General features: G+C 42.7%; 2 protein-coding genes across 6 annotated transcripts in view; both read left to right on the top strand.

The window, feature by feature from the left end:
* lama4 (laminin, alpha 4) overlaps window positions 1–12631 on the top strand; it is a 29809-nt gene extending 17178 nt beyond the window's left edge. Inside the window, exons 15-40 of one of the 2 annotated variants that reach the window (XM_084560064.1) lie at window positions 416–564; window positions 768–909; window positions 992–1085; window positions 1167–1283; window positions 2289–2474; window positions 2595–2734; window positions 2949–3113; window positions 3636–3781; window positions 4506–4668; window positions 4775–4908; window positions 5166–5337; window positions 5932–6063; window positions 6159–6301; window positions 6467–6596; window positions 6989–7126; window positions 7285–7418; window positions 7858–8025; window positions 8273–8426; window positions 8545–8693; window positions 8831–9020; window positions 9129–9284; window positions 9544–9700; window positions 10094–10221; window positions 10329–10422; window positions 11857–11976; window positions 12086–12631. In XM_084560064.1, coding sequence (XP_084416190.1) covers window positions 416–564; window positions 768–909; window positions 992–1085; window positions 1167–1283; window positions 2289–2474; window positions 2595–2734; window positions 2949–3113; window positions 3636–3781; window positions 4506–4668; window positions 4775–4908; window positions 5166–5337; window positions 5932–6063; window positions 6159–6301; window positions 6467–6596; window positions 6989–7126; window positions 7285–7418; window positions 7858–8025; window positions 8273–8426; window positions 8545–8693; window positions 8831–9020; window positions 9129–9284; window positions 9544–9700; window positions 10094–10221; window positions 10329–10422; window positions 11857–11976; window positions 12086–12231 — 3747 coding nt within the window. In that variant the 3' untranslated portion in view covers window positions 12232–12631. Of the gene's footprint in view, window positions 1–415; window positions 565–767; window positions 910–991; window positions 1086–1166; window positions 1284–2288; window positions 2735–2948; window positions 3114–3635; window positions 3782–4505; window positions 4669–4774; window positions 4909–5165; window positions 5338–5931; window positions 6064–6158; window positions 6302–6466; window positions 6597–6988; window positions 7127–7284; window positions 7419–7857; window positions 8026–8272; window positions 8427–8544; window positions 8694–8830; window positions 9021–9128; window positions 9285–9543; window positions 9701–10093; window positions 10222–10328; window positions 10423–11856; window positions 11977–12085 lie in introns of both variants that reach the window. The other variant, XM_084560063.1, reaches the window with a different exon arrangement.
* Window positions 12632–13289: 658 nt separating this feature from the next.
* tube1 (tubulin, epsilon 1) lies at window positions 13290–21867 on the top strand. Of its 4 annotated transcripts, none has more exons than XM_084560657.1 (12): window positions 13290–13469; window positions 13566–13639; window positions 15008–15060; window positions 15154–15208; window positions 15836–15951; window positions 16984–17105; window positions 17453–17640; window positions 17746–17918; window positions 18981–19121; window positions 19780–19920; window positions 20693–20867; window positions 21550–21864. In XM_084560657.1, the coding sequence occupies exons 1-12, from the start codon at window positions 13445–13447 to the stop codon at window positions 21706–21708; spliced, it is 1422 nt and encodes a 473-aa protein (XP_084416783.1). In that variant the 5' UTR covers window positions 13290–13444; the 3' UTR covers window positions 21709–21864. The 4 variants fall into 4 exon arrangements, with proteins under 4 accessions (XP_084416783.1, XP_084416782.1, XP_084416781.1 ...); XM_084560656.1 differs by having other exon boundaries at window positions 15151–15208; window positions 21550–21863; XM_084560655.1 differs by having other exon boundaries at window positions 13290–13639; window positions 21550–21867.
* Window positions 21868–21977: the final 110 nt, after the last annotated feature.

Below are 21977 nucleotides of genomic sequence, written 5' to 3'. Positions count from 1 at the left end.
TTGTTAACTGACTGCTGTTGAGAGGATCTGGACCGTTCCTCTGCTAGCGTTAGCATTACTGTCATGGTAGAGTGGGTTTCATCTTTAGTGAAATATTTCCAGACACTTGATGAACCAGTGCTAGCTTCCTGCAATGACCCACTGGGCTCCTCACCTGTCTTCTCGGAGACGTCCATGTTGTTATTGTCACGTGATCAGCGACTAGTCAACTTCCCGCTTAAAGCGTCGTGGCGCAGCAGTAAAGTCGACTGGTCGCTACAACCCCTAGTGCACACGTAAATGGCACCTTTAGTCACGCATGTTTGTCTCAAAGACTATCGAGCATAGCGAGGGTGTCAAATAGTTCCATGTGGAATGCCCTTTCAAATGTTGAATGAAATATTTACGTGCGTGTCTTGTCTTGTTGCGTATGCAGAGTGTGACCGAGCACCATGCAGAGATCGATGGCGCCAGCGAAAAGCTGATAGAGAAGACGGAGCGTCTCTCGATGGCCGACAGAGATTTGGTACAGAGGGCTGATGAGCACGCTGAGGAGCTGGAGACTCAGGCCAACAAGCTGGAGGAGTGAGACGACGTTTGAAATGCATATGATAAAAATACGTATGATACAAGTAATCAAGTAATGTCCAAAAAGACTATACCAACTCTAGCCCATCTCTAAACATGCAAGCAATGTTGACGTTCATTCGGAGTAATGTAAAGTATTGAGAACTGCAACTTTCAGTTAATGTGATTAATGTTACCGTCTAACACCTTGTCTCCTCCAGGGATCTGAAAGACAGTGACGGCAACGGCTTTGTGCACAGGGCCATAAGTGCTGCCAACGTCTACAACAATATAGTGAAATACATTGATGACGCCAATATCACTTCACTCACCACCCTCAACTTATCCCAAAGAGCTGAGGATGTAAGTCAGGTCACAAAAATCCCCTAATTCCACTTTTATAAGTCTATTGCATTTTTGTTTATCCTGCACGTTTGTCTTTTAGGCCATCACTGGGGTCAATATGCAGCTGGGATTCCTGATAACGCAGAGCAGCAACGTCTTCAAGGAATCTGTATCGCTGCGTTCAGAGCAAATCGGTATGACCGACCTGGCCGACATGATCATTGTTTATGTGTACTCTTCGTAACTCTGTTATTTAATGTATGTTTCTGTCACAGACATGGAGACTGAGGTGGCTGACAAACTGGTTTACATCTCAGAGACTCAAGAAACCATGGATAAAAACACCAAAAAGCTTGCAGAGATTGTGCAGGATATAAGTGAAATTCAGAGAGGTAAGGGTGTACTCAGCTTCTTAAAAGGAGCAAATGTAATTTCCTTGTGTCCAGAAGTATTTATCGCTTACTGTAGTTTGGTTTTATTTGCCTAGGTCTTCAGATATGCTAAGATATGCCATAAACCGGAGGTCATGTTTTAGAAAATTATATATATGTAAAAATCCATGTGATGAATCTTGCTTACAGATTAATAAACCATCTGTAGATCGGTAAACCTTTTGCTGGAACTATTGCAAATGTAGCCCTGCCAGAACTGAACTATGAGATAATGAGAGTGTGATTTGTTGAATAAGCAGTGAATAAGTAATTAGCTAACATACTCTAAATGCTCTAAACTCTAAATTTTAAGTAAAATTCTTGATCAAGCAGTTATTTCCCACGGTTTAGTTTCATGGGTCTACAGTTTAGAAAGTTGTTCCCAATGTTCACCAGTACAGGCCCATATCTTAGCAGCTTGCTTCATTGGTTTCACTGAAGTCCCATGATTATGCAATACAGTAGGTACTTATGGTTTTGGTGCATGGACCTGTAGTTTAGCAATCAGTTTCAATCTGAGAGGTCATATAGCCATGGTATGGCATGGTATAGCTGTGGTAATCGCGCACAGTGTCATAGTTTAATCATCCGTATGTATGATTTATGAATCAGAGTTCTCAATTTCAGTTAAATATTTCATCAACTCCCGGACACTCCATACAAATGTCGCTTTGTTACCCTGAATACATTTTTCCGTATGCACTAAAGCACTTTTACCAAAGAAATTGTTCCTTTTCCCCGTCAAGTTTGTGAATTATCAAGAATAACGGGGACATTGTTTCTATTCTCTACATATATTTCTGCATGCCTACAGAAATGAAATAAAACCCAAACTATTTGAATGGTAAGATTCAAATAGTTTCTTCTAACTCTGTGCTTTTTCCACCAGTTGAATACTCTAGTTGTCGACATATTTGAATTTGCGCTTTCTGACAAACCTCTATCTTTTTTGTTGTTTGTTTTCAGACAGAACACCACAGCGCCTTGAGTTTACCTTGGAAGTGGCTGAAAGTACTCTCAACCGCTCAGAAGAAGTCCTTCAGGCTATCACCCCCTTCAGCACGAAAGTGGAAGAGTGGGACAATAACATGAGAAGCAATGAATACTCCTCAGATGCTTATGAGCAGGCTGTTGCCTCGGCAGGAGAAGCAGGTAGAAGTTTCACGGGAACCTTTTCAGTGGGGATTTTTAAAAAAGGGACAACTAACTGTGTACTATGTGTTTTATATGCATCACATCAAATTTGTGTTTTTGTTGGACCTCGTTTTGCAGTGGAGAACCTGAACGTGCTTGTTCCCGAGCTGCTGGATAAGCTGAAGGTGGTTGAGGAGAAGAAGCCTGTCAACAATGTGACCACCAACATTATGAGAATCAGAGAACTCATAGCCCAGGCCAGGAGTGTGGCCAAGAAAGTTAGTTCATTACATGACATGTATTACCTTACATTCCTGCCGAAGACGACACCTCATCTTGACAAAATAATGATAATGTGTCTATACAGGATTTAAAAAGTTTAATTTCTCGGGATTGTGAAAAGCTGATTGTGATTTATTTTACCAAACTTTGTATTTTAACTTCTGATCTCACCAGAAGCGCTGTGTCGTTCCTATTTGTTTTCTACCCCAGGTCCAGGTGTCCATGAAGTTCAACGGACAATCCTCCGTGGAGGTCCAACCTCACAGCAACCTGGAAGATCTGAAGACAGTGACGTCCATCAGCTTGTTCATGCGCGTAGACCCCGACAAGGATCCCATAGAGGACCGTTTCATCTTGTACCTGGGAGACAGAAATGTGAGGAATCCGGGCAGAATCAATTTGATGGCTTTACCGTCTGGGGTCATGCGTTATGATAAAACAAATGTCAACCAAAATTTGCACCCAGAGGCGAAGGGCAAAGATAAAAGGCAGTGGACATGAATGGTTTGTTGTGATCATGGGAGCAGCAGACACAAGCTTTGAAAGAGCACAATTGCCCCATTTGAAGGTTTCCAGGAGACGCATGACACAATAGTGCATGTGTGTGCCTTCGACGTTAGTGTCCAATCACATAAATAGTGCCATGCCTCGCACCCAATGTGGGGCCTCTGTGTTCTCCTTTATAGCACTTCACCTAGGAGATTTCACCAGCACTGTATCTATGCGCCGATGTTTCTTCACAGTTTTCCAGTGTGGAATAATAGCCTCAGCATGGGCACTGTTAGTAGTCACAAATGAATGAGAGTAATTCTTATGAAACCACTATATATCAACGCAACATGACATTTCCCAATTAGGAAACTATTGACCACTGTTTTCTGCTTTTTCTGCCCTCAGGGGAAGAAAGACTACATGGGTCTGGCCATCAAGAATGACAACCTGGTGTTTGTGTACAAGCTTGGGCATGAAGATGTTGAGATCCCGCTGAGTTCAAAGCCTGTCAGCCAATGGCCTGCAGTCTTCAACAACATCAAAGTAGAGAGGTAATAGATATTAATGAGGATTGCTCATTATGCAAGAATCTTTTGCACAAGCAGATCTAACAGATTTGCCCAAGTGGCACATGCAAGTCAATCAACAGAACATTCACAATTCATTTCCAATTAAATGCAATGCAGTCAGTTAAAACAAAACTTCCCTTGTGGAGTTTCTGACTACTTGCAAAACTGCGGCAATGTCTATATGGCTTGGTACCTGAGTGCAAGGTTAGAAACTCTATCATTTGGTAACTACCCCTGACTTGAATTGCTTTGTGTTGCATTGCACACCAAACGGTTCTCAAAGCGTTTTTACGGTCACAATGACACGCCTATCCATTCGTTCACACGAGCTTGCATTCACACAACATTGCCAAGCTCTGGGAGCAACTTGGGATTCAATGTCTTGTCCAAGTACACTTCGGTTTTGGTCCATGTGCCGGGTATTGAACCACTAAGGCTCTGGTTCATGGACAACCCGCTTTACATGCTTACCCACAGCCAACATAACTTTGCACATCAAATGTAAAGATTGTATTCTGTTAACCATACCATCAAGACATGCCAGTTTACTGAGTTGTTGTTGTTTATTTCAAGATTCGAACTTTTTGGCATCTGATTTATTTAGCAAAAGGTGTGCTGATGACTCTCTGGCAGCTTTTAGTATATACGCATGGAGTGAAATAGATACAGTACGTCAATCATGCTAACCATGGCCTTTTACTTGCAGGCTTGGCAGACATGGAAAAGTCTTCCTGACCATTCCCAGTCAGAGCTCCACAGACGAGCAGAAGTTCATCCAGAAAGGCGAATCTCCTGGTTCTGACTCACTGTTTGACATCGACCCCAACGACATAGTGTTCTTTGTTGGCGGTGTCCCACCAGACGTCAACGTAATACATTTTGTAACATTAACTTTAAATTGTAATGTTATTAACGTTATGTGTTTGCCTGTTTTTCTCAAATTATGACACCGACTCTTTCTTTTTTACAAACTAGCTGCCCCCTCCTTTGAGCCTTGCTCCTTTTGTGGGCTGCATCGAGTTGGCCTCGCTGAACAATGATGTGATCAGTCTGTATAACTTCAAAAAGACTCACAAAATAGACGTCGCAGCATCACCTCCATGCCCCAGGTACCCTTTTGCATGGCTGGATTTATCTTTTGTAGGTACCCAAGGACAAACTTTGCAGTTAGCACCTCAGTGACTTCTGCATTAAACTTTTTTAACAGCTCCAACAATTTCAGCCCAATTCACTTGTAGTAAGGAGCTGACCAATTTGGCCAGCCTTCCGAATTTAATACCCATTATTGTGTTGAAGTATTAATTGAATTCATCACGTTGACAGTTTGCCTTTGTCTAAAGTACCACATTGTGTTCCCCATTTACAGATACAAGTTGGCGTTCTCCCAAAGCCGTATCGCCAGCTACCTGTTTGATGGAACGGGCTACGCACTCATTAGTAATATTGAGAGGAGAGGGAAGTTTGGTGTTGTCACAAGATTTGATATCGCAGTGCGAACAGTTGCAAACAATGGCGTCCTTTTGCTCATGGTCAATGGGGTATGTAACCTTTTATAAAATGGTCCAAGATGTCTAAATATAATTTTGCCCAGCAGATGGTTAGCACGAGTTGATGGGTAGCAAACCATTGATAGATGATGGTTTGGTTCTGAATATAATGGGGTTAAAATGTTAAAAAAGTAGAAATTTGACTGTGTTACGTTATATATGTACACCGATCAGGCATAACATTATGACCACCTTCCTAATATTGTGTCTCCTTGTGCCTCCAAAACAGCTGGACAGGGACATGGGGCCTTCTGAGGGTGTCCTGTGGTGTCAACAGAATGTTGTTAGTGGGGGGCCTTAGTGTCCTATGGGTTGTGGGGAGGGGCCTATTCTTCGTGAGTGTCATTGCTATGGGGTGGGGGCGCCTGGTCTGGTCTAGGTGGGTGGTACATGTCTAAGTAACATCCACACGAATACCAGGTCCAAAAGTTTCCCAGCAGAAATACAAGATGGCCAATGTTATTTACTTCTCCTGTCAGTGGTTTTAATGTTGTGGCAGATCGGTGTATGTGTAGTAATTTGTCAGCAATATGTTTTCTGATTTTTTTGATGTTCAACTAATGTACTTTATCGTCTCGTCTTCAGGATAAATTCTTCCTTTTAGAGTTAAAGAACGGCTTCCTGCGCCTAATGTACGACTTTGGCTTCATCAATGGGCCCAAATATTTAGAGGACGAGTTGCCCAAGCTGCAAATAAATGACGCAAGATACCACGAGGTCAGGTTTCCTCCGTGTAGTTACTCGTTTTAAAGATCCAAACTTGAGCTTGTGACTGTGTTGCCATAACTGTCAGTGCTGGGACATTTCCTCAGGTGTCGGTGATCTACCATCAGTCGAAGAAGGTCATACTACTGGTGGACAAGAGCCATGTTAAATCCATGGAGAATCCGAAAACCACACTGCCCTTCTCAGATATATACATAGGCGGGGCTCCATCCAGCGTCCTCAAATCCAGGTAAATTAGATGACTGAACACATATACCTATTGTGTTCTGGATGTGCAAATATATAATAAATGCTAACCTATTAGCTGCAACAACCCAGAATAAGTCAGATCTCTGTAGTTACTGTGCTGATTGTAGTGTTTGATTTTGTTTTGTTTGTTTTTTTTTTATCCCAGGATAGAGCTATCCTCTGTGGTTGGCCTGAAGGGCTGTGTAAAAGGATTTCAGTTCCAGAAAAAAGACTTCAACCTGCTGGAGGAGCCTGGCACCATTGGCATCAGCAGTGGCTGCCCTGAGGAGTCCTTTGTATGTGCCCCCTCCACCTCTTCACACTCTTGTCAATGATAATGTACTGTGTGTGTGTCTCTCTGAAATATCAAATATGGGTAAAGAGTGGATGGCACACGTTATTTCACAGACAATCTTTGTGTCATTGACTTAATACATTCCCCAGCCCCTTATCCTTACCTTAACCATCACAACTAATGGCCAACTCATTTTGTCTGACCACCCTTTTCCAAAGGACTTAAACTGGACCTCACGACATAAGTTAGGGTTAGGGTTAGGGTGCACACACACACACACACACACACACACATGGACACGCCTACATGTTGATTTGTGGGAGGATATTTGATATTTACTGAGATGCAAGAGGGGTAACAGGTGCAGAAATTGAAATGTGTTTATTTTGGCAGATGTCTCGTAAAGCCTACTTCAATGGAATGGCCTACCTGGGATCCACTGCGAAGATTTCCCCCTTTGACAAATTCGAGGGAGGACTCAACTTCAGAACGCTGCAACCCACCGGACTCCTGTTCTACCTCAGTGAAGGGGTAAAGCACACGAGTGTCTTCATACACATACCGTGACCAAGCAATTTTAGAAAGCTGCGTGATGGTCAAATGCAAAATGGATGTTTTTGCAAAGATCCTTTTAACACATTCAGGATCTAGTGTTGATAACTAATGGCCGCAAACTTTCCTGCCCTCAGTCTGACGAGTTCAGCATCTACCTGGAGAACGGAGGGGTGGTGTTGAACAACAGAGGCACAAAGGTTAAGTCCCAGAAGAAACAGTACAATGACGGAAGGTCGCACTTCTTATTGGCCTCAGTGAACAATCAGAAGTAAGTGTCTCAATGAACGCAGCAAATCTGTGTTTTGATTCTAGCTACCTGCATATACTGTTTCCCCTTAAATATATACTGTACATTTAAATAAACAAACTTGTGCCAAGGACATTTGGAAGTGCACTTCAGGTGTGATGTATCTGACCCACTTCTCCCAAAACCCCTCAAATTTGTTGGTCAGTACCCTCATTGTGAAGATTATGAGGTTATTAATGAGAATTTCCTCTTACCGTCTTTCAAAATTCTGAAAAAATACTTTTGCACAATTGTTTTTGGATTGCACAACTCCAAGTCTGCAGTTAAGACAGAAAGACGGACTTGGACAAATACCAGAATATGGAGACCAGAATAAATGGGAGTGGTAGATGGCTGTTACCTGCCTGAGAATCATCCATGAAAACGAACCAAACAGCTCAATTCAGATTGTTCACCTCAGGTATTCACTGTTCTTGGACGACAAAGACAAGCAGGAGAAGAAGCGTCCATCTTCAGCAGCCACAAGTACGTCGTCAGTTTCCAGCGCAAAGAGTTTCTACTATGGAGGATCTCCCAGCAGCAGCTTCAAGAACTTCACAGGCTGCATAAGCTACGCCTACATCAACAGGTAAATCACCACTGGAAAATCCCTGCAGCCTGGAGTGAGAGAGGGTGAGACCCATTTTAAAATAAGGATTTAGATGCAGTTGCTGATTAGTATGGAGGTCTCTCCCTTTTCTCTCCCTCTGCAGTATCTGAGGAAGCAACTCACAAATAAAGCCGTGAACTCGGTGGCTAACCACACAGGTTGCCATGGTTACAAGCTAACGCATTAAGCAGCGTCTGGCACTCTTTCTGTCTGTTTTTTCTTACAGGCAAGACCGGGACATTGAGTCTGAAGATTTTCAGAAGTACCCGGTGAAGGTCCAGACTTCTTTGCAGGACTGCCCTGTGCAGCGGCCCCCTGCTGCGCTGCTGTCGAAGCACAAGAATAAAACTTCCAGCGCCAGACGGAGTCAATCAGAGAAGGTAAAAATGTGAATAGTAGAGTAGAGCTAAACGAATCCTGTCTTTTTGGGGATCTATTCTTTTTCATTTAGTTGGAATCGGTTTGGGCCAACCTGACACGCAATATATACTCTCACAGGTCACCAGGGATGAACAGGCGCTGTCAGAGACAAACACTAAGCCCTGTTACCTCTCTTCAAGTCCCAGAGCAACCCGTCAAGCCTACCGCTATGGTGGTGTCGCCAACTGCAGGCAGCACTATGACCTCCCAGATTCCCTTTCTGAGAGGTAGGTCAGGCCGAGAACCATTCCAAAGCAAGGTCAATGTTAAGCCTGCTCAAAGGCTCACACATGCACTTCATGCACGTCATTCAAAGGTGCATCTGTGTCTGCACGCATGACTAAACGTATCTTACTCCTTCAAGGTCGCACTTCTCCTTATCCCTGAGGACCCACTCATCTTCTGGCCTCATCTTTTATGTATCTGACCACAAAGAGAAAAACTTCATGGCTCTCTTCCTGACCCATGGAAATCTTGTATACACTTTCAACGTAGCAGATAAAAGAGTTCAAATCAGGAGCGGCGAGAGATACAATGACGGCGCATGGCACAATGTAAGTTCACGATGTCATTTCACCTGTCAGTGTACTTGCACGCATGCTAGGATGGATGTACGTTCAGCGAGTCGTGCACCGAAGTGACAACTTCTTCTCACGCCGAAGGTTATTTTTATCCGCGATGGGAGCACGGGCCGGTTAATAATTGATGGGCTCACGGTGTTGGAAGACAGCGCTGAGGGAAGCAGCGCCGGGTGGCATGTCAGCAGCCCCATCTATGTCGGAGGAGTTCCTCCAGGGACAGCCCACAAGAATATTCAGGTAAAGATTGGTATGTGGAAGAGATTTAACAGGAAACCACCACTGTGACCTTTTCTTCAGTGAAACTCAGCAGGAAAGCATCCCGTAACACTTGTGTTAAACATAAATATACCTCTTGTTCCGTGCTAAATATGAATATTTAAGTGTTAATATCCCTTGGACTCATCTTGAACTTACATGATGGTATTTAAATCCTCATTTCATTTCTAAACCCTGCCAACGTATTACACTGACCCCCTTTTTTTGTTCTACCCCATAGAGAAACTCCGCATACAGCTTTACTGGCTGTTTGAAGCACCTTCAGCTTGATGGACAGGACTTGGCCTCCGAAGAGACATACGGGGTCACTCCGTGCTTCGAAGGACCCTCTGAGACAGGAACATACTTCTCAGAAGAAGGAGGATATGTCATCCTGGGTACATTTCTAGTAGTTTCACACGCATGAATGTGTTCCCTCAAGCCTCAAGCGGGAACTGAACGTGATGACCTTAACGTGGTTTTGTGCAGTCTTCCTTCCAAAATGTGACACCGCATACATTTTGTCAAAATCAACTCTTTCCAAGCTGAGCATCTGCTATTTACACGGCTCATTAGCGCCTCGAGCCCCTCGTTCTTTCACATCCCGTGTGCGCGGAGAGAGTGCGGGGAACGCGAACGCTCCAGCAAAACTGGGGGACTGAGTTGCAGCTGTTGGAGTGATTTCACATGTACACCCTCCACAGAGAGACGGATTAATGTAGTGAGAGCCAGAAATGATAAGGTACTCGGCACTCACAACATCTTGTTCCCTCTGCTTTCTCCTCCCTCAGATGAATCATTTAACTTGGGGCTGAGGTTTGAGCTTGTGATGGAGGTGCGCCCCCGTGTGGCATCTGGGGTGCTACTGCACGTCCGCTCGGCAGAGGGCTTTTTCACTATGTACCTTCATCAAGGGGCGGTAAGTCTTTAGCTTGGCAGTAAACCAAGGAAAACATATACATTCAGATCATCTCAAGTGCAATTTCATGGATCGCAGATGCTGTATAATGCTGGTGCACATTTCAGGTGGTGGTTCAAGTAAATGATGGGACTAATGAGTTCTTCACGAAGAGATCACCAGAGCAGGGCCTGTGCTCTGGCACCTGGCACAAAATTACAGGTGAGAATTTCCTTATCAGTGCTCGAAAGCCATTAGACAGAAGAAAAATGTGAACAGGTGATACGGCCAACACGGCAAGCTCTAAATGCACAATGTGGATTTATTTGGTTGTATTGTTGTTATTGGTTGCAATATTGTTATTAAGATAAGGTAAGATAAGATTATTTGTCACATGCACAGTTATACATAGTGCAATGCACGGTGAAATGTACCTAAAATACCCTACAACAGTGTTTTTCAACCACTGTGCCGTGGCACACTAGTGTGCCGTGAGAGATCGTCAGGTGTGCCGTGGGAAATTATCCAATTTCACCTAATTGGTCTAAAAAAAACATTTTTTGAAAACAAATTAATTATTATCTGTAAATAATATCCCATTGTCAAGTGTCTGTGTATATATATCTGTGTACCTATCGGCCAAGAGCTGTGTTCATCCAAACAGGCCCAGGTTTCACACGGAATGAGTAGAAATATGAAAGATCATAAGACTTTTTTCTTTGTGTTTATTTGATTCCTATTCAAGACACTTTGACAAGAATGACTTTATATTGTTAATATAGGCTACAGGGTTTCATTTTTTTTAACATTTTCAGTCGGTGTTGTGCCTTGTGATTTTTTTTCAATGAAAAAAATGTACCTTGGCTCAAAACACAGCCCTACAGTGAGATTTTGGTTTTGATTTCAATGTGAGGTTAAAGTCACTAAGACATTTCTTTAAAACAAACATTAGCTCTGATGTAAGTCCGTTAAGATATATACATTCCGCTTAAACTAATTTAGTTTTCAGATTAAGCGCACGTTAAGTGAGTCCTATACTGACAAAGTCAAAGAACACCCTCCCAACCATAAAGCACGGTGGTGGCAGCATCATGTTGTGGGGCTGCTTTTCTGCAAGAGGAACATGTGCAAGGAAAGTTATGTGGCTATACTCTTAGAGAGCTATATCCCAATGATAATCCAGTTGGTGAATCTAATCACAATCGAGACAAATAGCAAAAATCAGCGCTAATTTGCTAAAAAGAGAAAAAGAGAAAAAAAAAAAAAAAAAAAAAAAAAATCAGCGCTAACTAGCCTAGCTTAGCACGGTTGCAATAACTCCCTTTTGTGCAACCTTCATAAAAAGGCATACGAGGAAAACGGAGAGATAACGTTGAACTAATCCTCACTTAATAGTCTCCACCAGCTAGTGTTTTAGCAAATGGTTAAGTAATTCAGTCAATTAATAACCTGGATTGGAAGTTATCATAGAAGTACATGAACGGTGGTATCGTACTTGTGAAAAACTATTTTATTTCGTGAGTACCGCTGGAGTAAGAAGATAAACATAATAAATACCAGAATGGTGAGTTACAACACTTTGTTTTTGTACTAAAAACTGCTTTTCTGAAGAGTTTATTAGAGTTTATTAACTTATTACCCCCTGCCTGGTCTCAGTGATCCGGAATGCCAACGTTGTCCAGCTCGATGTGGACTCTGAGATCGTCCACGTCGTTGGGCCTCTGAACCCCAGCTCCAGAGATAACAAGATGCCGGCATTCATTGGTGGAGCTCCAGGTGAGCCTACAACAACAAGTGACTTCTCCTTTTTGTAATGAAAACTCATCTGTCTTACAATGCGATGCATGTTTCTCTCTCTCTCTCTCTCTCTCTCTCTCTCTCTCAGATGTGTCCCTCCCAGAGAGCATCACCACCAGGAAGCCCTACGTGGGCTGCATGAGGAACCTGACCGTAGACAAAAGGCAAGCAAACTTCAAGAAAGCCGTTATGGTCAGTGGAGCCGTCAGCGTCGGAGCCTGTCCAGCAGAATAACACTTCTGTCGTCACTGTCCCCCATATAGCACTGACCAAACTCATCTTAGAAGCTACCGTTCTGTTAAGCATACCCAGTACTCTTCGTTAAATGTTTGTGCTTGTGCTTTTTTTGTCCCACACCAAGAATATGACCAAACATCCAAATTAAAATAATCAGAAAGGAAGTATCTGTAATAAGAAAATGCAGACAAATCCCAACAGTGGAACTTACAGTCTATGCTACCCTTAAAGTCCATAGCATCAAACACTCAAACTGATAATAGTGCAATCCATAGTACAGTATGTTCCATTACTACACTTTACTATCACAATGGCACATTTTTTTTGTACAAGCCTGCGATGAAAATTTGTTTTTGTACTATTTTACTTCTGATAATAAAGGATATTGTACATCCAAGTGTGTTTTTTTTACTGATTTATTTTCAAAACATTAGAAGTGTGGCTATTTTTACTTGCAGTACTTTAGAAAATTAAGACAAAAAGAGAAGTTTGATTGTGGGTTTTCATTTTATTTTGGTAAGTGTGAAGACAAAGAGCAAGTGGTTTTATTTTTGGCTGCTCTGTGGGCGATAAATATGGAAACAGCGCCACCTACTGTCTATTTCCCCCAACTAAACTGAAACGAGGAGTTAGTTTAAAATATATATATATATATTTTTATTTTTTATTTTACTGTTTGTTTCAATTTGTATAAATTCACTTATTTTATTCTATTATTGTGGAAGGATATGCATAGTCCCTTTTTGAATATTTATCTGAGGCAGTCATCGTTTCTTACCTGTCCTGTCCTCGTGGCAGTTACGTAAACAGCGTAAAGACCACAACAGACAAAGTTAATGCAGAGCGCGCACTCTTTCTGCAATACTTATAAATATTTATAAAATATTTTCGGGAAGACACTTGAAAACAGAGGACATCTCTGAAAACTGTTTCACTTAAAGAGAAAAATGAATAGGCACGCTAAAGAGTAAAGCTTCCAGCAGGGTATCTTACGCTGTTGTCGCAGCGTTGAGCGCGGTCTCCATGGCAGCCAGGCAGGCAAGCACGTCATCAGCAGTCGACCGGACGCAGCGAAGGCGCGCGTCTTGCGAAGCGTTTAAAAGTTCTGTCTGTCAAAAAAACTAATTTTAATGGACAGCTGTGGACAAACAATAACACCGAGCGTGTCTTAACCGGTGCTACAAACGGGGGTCTGTGCGCCACTGCTGTCATGACACAGTCCGTTGTCGTCCAAGGTGAGTGGACATCTTTACGTGCGGGTTTATGCGCGGAATATTTTCATAGCAGTTTATATATATTAAAAAAATCAACTTTATACTTGTGTTCTTCAGTTGGACAGTGTGGCAACCAAGTTGGCTGCAGGTTTTGGGATCTTGCTTTGCGAGAGCACGCCCACGTCAATAAAGTAAGTGCGAATACACACAACGTAAATACAAGGACACTGTTCCTGCCTTTTTGTTTTTGTTTTCTCGAGTTCACCCGAGTTAGCGTGTTGTAATTTATTTCTTTTCGTATCATGTCTGAGGAAAACGTTTTTTAATTCCGAGCTGACTCATCTTTTTATTGTGCCTGAGAAGTTCCTGTATTGAGTTACCGGGCTGTTCTCTCTTGCTTAGAGACGCCAACGGTTGCCTAGCAGCAGCGTTTTCACAGTTTACGGCTGACGTTGCCGCTTGAACGCCAAGAATTTTGTGTGCACGACTTCCCCTGTCGTAAACACGAGCTCACTGGCTCCAAACGGAACAATTTCAGCATATGTCAGTAATATTAATAAAATATCCTCTTATTCAAAATTAATAATGAAACTATCCTAATTTCCAAACATTTTAATAAGATAAGATGAGACTTTATTGATCCTCGTGGGGAAATTTAGGTCTTACAGTGGCAGGGCAAGACAGTGAAAAAATACAAGTTAGTTAGATACAAAATAGAACAAGGTGGGAGAAGAAAAATAATACAAGAATTAAAGGTGCCAATCAGCCACAATATTAAAAACCACTGACATGAGAAGCGAATAACACTGACAATCTTGTGACAACTCAATATTCTGCTGGGAAACTTTTGGACCTGGCATGCATTCATTCATGTGGATGTTACCTAGACATCCACATGAATGAATGCCAGGAGTTGCTTTGTGCCTAGACCAGACCAGACCAGGCATGCCTGCCACATAGCAATGACACTCCTCGATGGCAGCAGCCACCCCAAGCAGGATGCAGCCTGACACAGGCACACACACAAAAACTCTTTAGGAACAACTAAAAAAACAAAACAAAACAAAAAACACGAAGAACAGCACAAGGTGTTGACCTGGCCTCCAAATTCACTAGATCCCAAACTGATCAAGTATCTGTGGGATGGTGGGATGATCCACAGATGCCCCTCAACTTAACCCTCAGGACCCAAAGACCCCCCCCACTAACAATATTCTGTTCCCAGACACCACAGGACACCCTCAGAAGTCCCATGTCCATTCTCTGATGCATCTGACTTGTTTTGGAGGCACAATGGAGACCTACACAATATTAGGAAGATAGTCATAATGTTATGCCTGATCAGTGTAAAATCAAGGTTTAAGTAGCTAAGTAATTATTACTACTAATATTAACTACAGTTTGGTGAAAACCCAAACTAGTTACGGTTAAATAAAATGTTAAACTTGACCTAAACATCTGAATGTAAAATGTAAAGTAAAATCCTACTCGGTCCTTACCATAGACATGATAAAGTCTATGGTCCTCACCTTATCTTGTGTTTTTCTGCTACTTTTCAGAAAGGATTATATGATGAGGCCCTCAGCAGTTTTTTCCGGAACGTGGATTTAAGGTAATTATCCCTGCTTTCATCCAGTCTGTCATGTAAGTGTTCAGACGCGGTCCTGAGTGTAATCCCTCTGTTGAACTTCTGCTTTCCCAGCAGACGTGATGGGGGAGCCTGTGTTGTCGGCGGGAGAATCCAACAACTGAAGGCCAGGGTAAGTTCGGACCCGCACCAGAAAACTGAGAGAACTTTAAAACCTTCAAAAAAAACAAAAGTATGTATTGCAGAGCATGTTTTGGACAAACGATGATTATAGTTGATCTATTTAATACCATGTCAGTTAAACAAAGTGAACAACAAAGGACATGCAGTGCACATTCAATCTCTCCCTTTTGTTTTGCTAAAACTTTGTTGGAAACTGGCAACGGATGTATTTTTATATCACTCCAATGGATTTTTTCAAATTGTACGTGAAACATAATATCTCTTGACCCAGCCTCTTTATGGTTTACGGGAGTCTTTCCGTTTATGTTAATTATGCTTTCTGGCAATAAGTAAGCAAAAAAACTGCCTCACATCTGCTAAAGTTCAACCCTTGGGGTTTTCTTTGGACCAGTGAAGACAATAAACAATTCAAAACTGGATAACAACACGCTTAAGACCGACTGATGACGTCTATATTCCGTCGCAGATTATTTTAGAGTTTGAGCTGGATTCTGAAAGTGTTCAATGAAAAGTGTTCGCTGGGTTACAAAGAGGAGTTATGAAATGACCGCAGGCATCCGGGGCATGCGGTACAATATCGGCGAAATATATCATTGTCACATATTTGAATCTGCAGGCGGTCCTGGTGGACATGGAGGAGGGCGTTGTCAACGAGATCCTGCAGGGCCCCCTGAGGGAAGTGTTCGACAGCACTCAGCTCCTCACAGACGTGTCAGGTTCAGGCAACAACTGGTGAGAGACAGACTAGCCACGGGACGCCTCGAGCTCACATAGGTTGTAAAGTGTCTCAGTTCTGCGTAGAATAATTTGGGGGGGGAAGGGTAGGTGCAGTTTCTTGTCGGGGCAAGGTTTATCTATAGCCTGACATCCACTGTAAAAAAAAAAAAAAAAAGAAACAAATGTCTTTTTCATCTTAAGCAGAGCTGTTGGTGAGACCTTGAGAAAGGAATGTTCATCATAATAAAGAAAAGTTCACATGAGACAGAATTATGTGTGAGCTGTCATGTTCTCCCAGTTCACAGCGGCCTCGTTCAAAATTCTTGAGGTTTATAAAAAAAGTGCAGGGAAACCGACTGTTCTGTCACATAACATCTGCAGACGCATTATTTTTGTCCCCATGCTGGGTCCAGCTGTGGAGAGAAGTATTATACTGTATTTTTCAGATTGTCTCTCTGTTTATGTCGTTCGATTATCTCACGAATGCATGCATGGATGGTTTCGAATGTCAACCTGGACTTGAGGACGACCCTGTGATCCAACAATCCATAACTCAACGAATCCCGAGGATCGTTCATAAAGTGATAACATTTTAAATCCAACAAGGCCAGAGATCGAATTGTATGTGAAGTCACGAAAGTTATGCAGAAATACTTTTTGAGGTTTTTGAGGCTGGGTGGACGGAGCTGTAAACTTAGCTCGCTGGCGGAGGCACGCGATCACAAGGCCGTAATTCTTCTTTCTGAGCTGCCACTAATTTAGTTTCCAAGCATGAGCCCCAAGAAACTAATATTAAATCAGTTTTACTATTAAATCTTCTCCTTAATCTTGGCAGATGCAGCGCAGCAATCACTGCGAGACTTAGGCGATATTTATTCCTTGCCAAGCGAATGCCTGTGGCAAACCCTGAACGTAGTCTGCTGCGCGTCAACAACTCAACAAGTGTTTTATGCCGTTTTTTTTTTTTTTTTGGTGCTTAATCATGATTCAAGGTTTTGTTTTTCTCCTAAGCAAGCTCTGGTGTCCTCCTCTTCTCCTCTTGTCCAGGGCTGTTGGACACTTGACGTACGGCTCGGCCTACAGGGAGCAGATAGTGGATAAGCTGAGAAGGGCGGCAGAGCACTGTGACTGTCTGCAGTGCTTCTTTCTCATTCACTCCATGGGAGGAGGTAAGGTGCTGCTACACGTCCATGCGTATTCGTTAAAAAGATATTTTACTTAAACCTTTGCTTCCGTTCATTAATATTGCACAGATTCTCACCTGAATCTCAAATCTTGTGCCTCAACAAGCTTGGTACTTCTTGAATAAAGACCTTTTTGATCATGAGAGTATGATTAGTTGAGTATCAGTGATGCAAAGCAGATTCTTTCCACAATTAGTCCACTGCCCGGGTATGGAAACCAACATATTAAGCTTCTCTAAATCCCATCCCAGTTTATTGAAACAAGGTTTTAAGTTCTCTTAACGACGGCTGGTGACTTCAGTGTATATTAACATACTGATTGTGGACTTGAGGCACTGGTTCAGGCCTGGGGACCAGAGTGCTCAGCCTGCTAGAGGAGGAATTCCCCGACGTGTGCCGCATCGTCACTTCCATTTATCCGTCTGAGGAGGACGACGTCGTTACCTCTCCCTACAACAGTGTCCTGGCAATGAGAGAGCTCACGGAGCATGCTGACTGTGTCCTGCCTGTGGAAAACCAGGTTTGCGCTTTTGAAAACATTTCATGCGGATGTCTGTGCAAGCACGTACGTTATGAAATTACGGATTCTAATGACTTCTTCTATTCTGCCCTTCTACCCTGCCAGTCTTTAGTTGACATCGTGAACAAGATTAAACTGATGTCTCACGGTGCAAAGCCGAGTTCAATGATCAAGAAAGACAGCAGCGTCATTTCTGCACAGGGTGGACTCAGCGGGGCGGAGAAGCCCTTTGATGCCATGAATAACATTGTGGCTAACCTGCTGCTCAATATTACCAGGTATAGTCACTGTTTGTTCACGTACAGTTGGTCTCTGTGGTGAGGGGGTAATTGCCTGTCTTGCAACGTACACTTAAGACTAAATTCACGCTGTCCATCATACAACATGACCGCAAGCTCAACATGTAGAGTCAAAGAGCTATCTATAGCCTCAAGTAGCCCAGCAACAGGTGGTATGACACTCACAGGGCCCTGATATTAACGTTATGGAGTCAGCGTGGGATTACACAAACCAACAAAACATTGAGACGGAACTGTCGCAAGTTCTCTATGATAGAAATAACGTACCTTCCAAGTGCACTGGAAGAACTGGGCGCAAGTGTACCTAGGAAAGGCAAAGGGTGATTAAACTGATTTGATGAGCCTTTTTCCGTTTCCTGCATTTAACTTTTGTGTCATTTGGAGTCGTTCGGAAGATAGTTAGATCCACGTATATCCATATAGTGGGAGTGAATGGGGCACCAAGACGTAGCCTCTAAATAACGCATTATCTGCCATGAAACTCGTTCATTTCACCAATATTTTGTTATAATACGCAGATTGACCTATTAACCTCAGACCTGGATGATGGCATCTCTGAGCATCGCGCGCACCTGCGACAGTTGGCTTGTTTACCTGTAATTTGTATGAAAAGTAATTAATCTACAGACCCCGGATGATGATAACAGGTAACTCCAGACTCAACGGGGAATAGCACTAGCGCATCATAACAAAATATTGGTGAAATTAACAAGTTTCGCGGCAGATAATGCGTTATTTAGAGGCTGCGTTTCGGTGCCCCATTCACTCCCATTATATGGATATACACAGATCTAAATATCTCCCGATTGACTCCAAATGACACAACAGTTGTATGGGTGAGTAAACGATCATATTTTATGCCAGAAATAAGGTCCAGGTTGTAAAAACACCTTTAATACAAACTATTCATCGCAATATTGAATAAAGCATCTTCACTTTTTGTGCTTAAAAGCAGTCTGGATGTGTATTTTTTTTAAACTAAGAGCTCTAATTAACTGTCAGTATCACTTAATCGGTTTCTTTCACTGTCCTTTGTTGCAGCTCTGCCCGTTTTGAAGGCTCTCTCAACATGGATCTGAATGAGATTGCCATGAACCTGGTGCCGTTCCCTCGTTTACACTACCTGGTGCCCAGCCTCACCCCTCTCTACACACTGGCGGACGTAAACGTCCCCACCAGAAGGTCTGCTCTCTGTGCATCAGTGCAGCTATTTTAACCTAATCTCTGTTTGGGCCACCACATTCCTCCGGGCGCACGCTTTGACTTGTCCCTGTAGGGAATGCACAGTTCCATGCGTGTATGTAAACCGACACACTCATGTCAATGTAATTAACTTTGATCCTCTGTTCTGTATTACATCAGACAAGCAGAAAAACAAAACAGATGTATGTAATCTAGCACAGCTTTTTTTTTTTTTTTTTTTTGTCTTATCAAACAGTCAGTTTAAACAAGAGGCGTGTGATTCTCAAACAACACAAAGCTGGTTCTTGTTTCATTATGCGAAAAGGTGTTAACTTCAATTTTAGCTCCAGGCATGGGATGGGAAAAAAAAACACCCTCAGTAACATAAAAGCAGTCTTGTGTGAGCAATAGAGATCTTGTCTGTTCCAGTGAGCAGCTCATAGGTCAAAAAGAGTGGTGGTTTTACTGGGTAAATATGTGGCTGTATGAATGCAGAGCAGGGTGTTGCTCAGCAGGACTTCCCTGGTTTCTGCCCCTCGGGCCCCAGTCAAACTGAACGTTATCTGACACGTCTCCGGGCGTTTCTTTCTCAATTCCTAATCGTTTGTTAAGAGAACCTTTCTTTTCCTTTGCTGTCTCTTTTCACCGTGCCACCTAGACTGGACCAGATGTTCAGCGATGCCTTCAGCAAAGACCACCAGCTAATCAGAGCGGACCCAAAGCACAGCCTCTACCTGGCCTGCGCCCTCATGGTCAGAGGCAACGTTCAGGTGTCCGACCTCCGCAGGAACATCGAGAGGTCAGAGCGCCGACCCCCGATACGTTCGTACTCGTTTTAACCAATAGTGCTCCTATTCAGCGCCAGCGGCAGCGGTTCATGACTGGTTCATTCAGACCTTGTTTTTGTTGGACACGTTCTCAAGAGAAACGGTGAAACAGAAGCTGGAGTGAGAGCACGCTCGCTCACCTGCCCAGTTCATTCGGTACCTTACTGAAAACGAAGGCCTTCCACTGTAACAGTCCTACACTAAATCTTAGCTTCATGAAGGTTCTTGGTGTTCAGCATTTGTTTCTTATAACTGAGAGAGCTGTTGATTCAACTGAGCTTTCATTTCGGAGACTGCGGTTTGTAGAACTGTTGAAATGTGTCGTACTGAAACACATTTCTGCTATTTTAGTCAGTGGGCTAGACTAAATAACAGAATCACTTTAGCGTGTCATTCAATCCAGTTTAACAGCACCGCAAACTACATCCTCCAAGATGGTCACGCAATAGGAATTAAATGCAGGACACTGTAAATGTTAGCAGGCCCTGACAGAAAAGCAATTAACTAATTAAAAACACATTTTTGAGTTTTGGACAATTAGAAGATTTTGCTGCTAGCTCTGGGAAGAGATTATTTTCCCCATGTGTGTGTTATTTTCAAAAAAAGTTTTCAAAGTTTTCAGTGACAGAGTAATTTAAATGAGCTTTGGTGCACAGTTTTCCCGTGTTAAATATATAATTGAAGTACAAATCATTGTCTCTCTCTCTCTCTCTCTCTCTCTCTCTCTCTCCCTCCCTGTATTAGATTGAGGCCGTCGCTGCCCTTTGTCTCGTGGAACCAAGAAGGCTGGAAAACCGGTCTCTGTTCCGTGCCTCCTGTGGGTCACTCCCACTCCCTGTTAGCGCTGGCTAACAACACCTGTGTGAAGCCCACATTCCTGGAGCTGAAAGAACGGTTCACCAAGCTCTACAGGAAGAAGGTGCATTTCCAGTAGTTGTGTTTTAGATCTTCAGAAGCTGCAAAAAAAAATCTTCTGAAGGACTTTTGAGATATTTTGTGCTGGTTGGTCTGAATTATCTACTGAGAGTCATGGTCATCTCGTACTGCCTTTGCTGATCTTGCACCGTTTCCTCAAATCCAACCTGCAGATCAGAGTTTGGCTCATTGCATTATTAAATACAGCCAAGCTCAACTTGCCACACTCGGTGACATGGTAATTTCTCTTGCGTCGTGTCTGATGAATGTCTAAACCGCTATAGATTAGATAGCGATGAAATGTATGGTTAACCGTGGTAATCCCTCATTTTTTAATCTAGTGCCATCGTCGAGTCAAATTTTACTTTGCCCAACTCTTTTTTTAACCAAGTATGTCATGCCTCGGCTGATTTGTGTTTATTTTTAATTATCAAATGTTAGCACGCTAATGGACCAAGTTGTGAACAGATATTGTCGTTAGCAAGATGACATTAGCATTAAGCTCAAAGAGTTGCTGTTATTCATGAGGGTTATGATGTTGATTCAACTGTATGGTCATTATGGTTCTCATGGACTGTACAGCATTATACTGACTGGTGTTTCAGTGATTTTGCCTGTGAGCATAGAGTAATGAAAATGAAATGAAAAAAACCGAAACCCTTTCTGTTATCGTTCTGTTATTTTAGGCTCACTTACACCACTACCTGAATGTAGAGGGGATGGAGCAGAGCTTCTTCACAGAGGCCGTCGCTTCCCTCAGCTCACTGATTGAAGAGTACCATCATCTGGACGCCACCAAGGCCAGACTCATACCTGACGCGCCCAGGCTCAGCATCGCCAGATAAAGGTCCGCTCTGCTGTCTTGTTTCAGAAACAACTTCAACACAACCAGTTCTTTTTGTATATACTTTTTATTTATCAATGTTGTTTAATTTATGACCTGATTAAAAGGTTCTTTGTCTGAGAGAAATAAACAGGAACATGTAAAAAACAAGAGTTCAACTCAATGTGTAGTATGACCTGTTTTGCCTTAAGGCTTCCTGACCCCTGAGCATTATGAGGTAATGTTGGTGAGTCAGCGCTGGGTGTTATTACCCTGGCCATATTCCTTGTT

This window comes from Chelon labrosus (assembly GCF_963514085.1).
Source record: "Chelon labrosus genome assembly, chromosome: 14".
In the NCBI taxonomy this organism is placed as follows: Eukaryota; Metazoa; Chordata; class Actinopteri; order Mugiliformes; family Mugilidae; genus Chelon; species Chelon labrosus.
The sequence above is the reverse complement of the archived record's forward strand: the minus strand, read 5'-3'. Positions and strand labels throughout refer to the sequence as shown.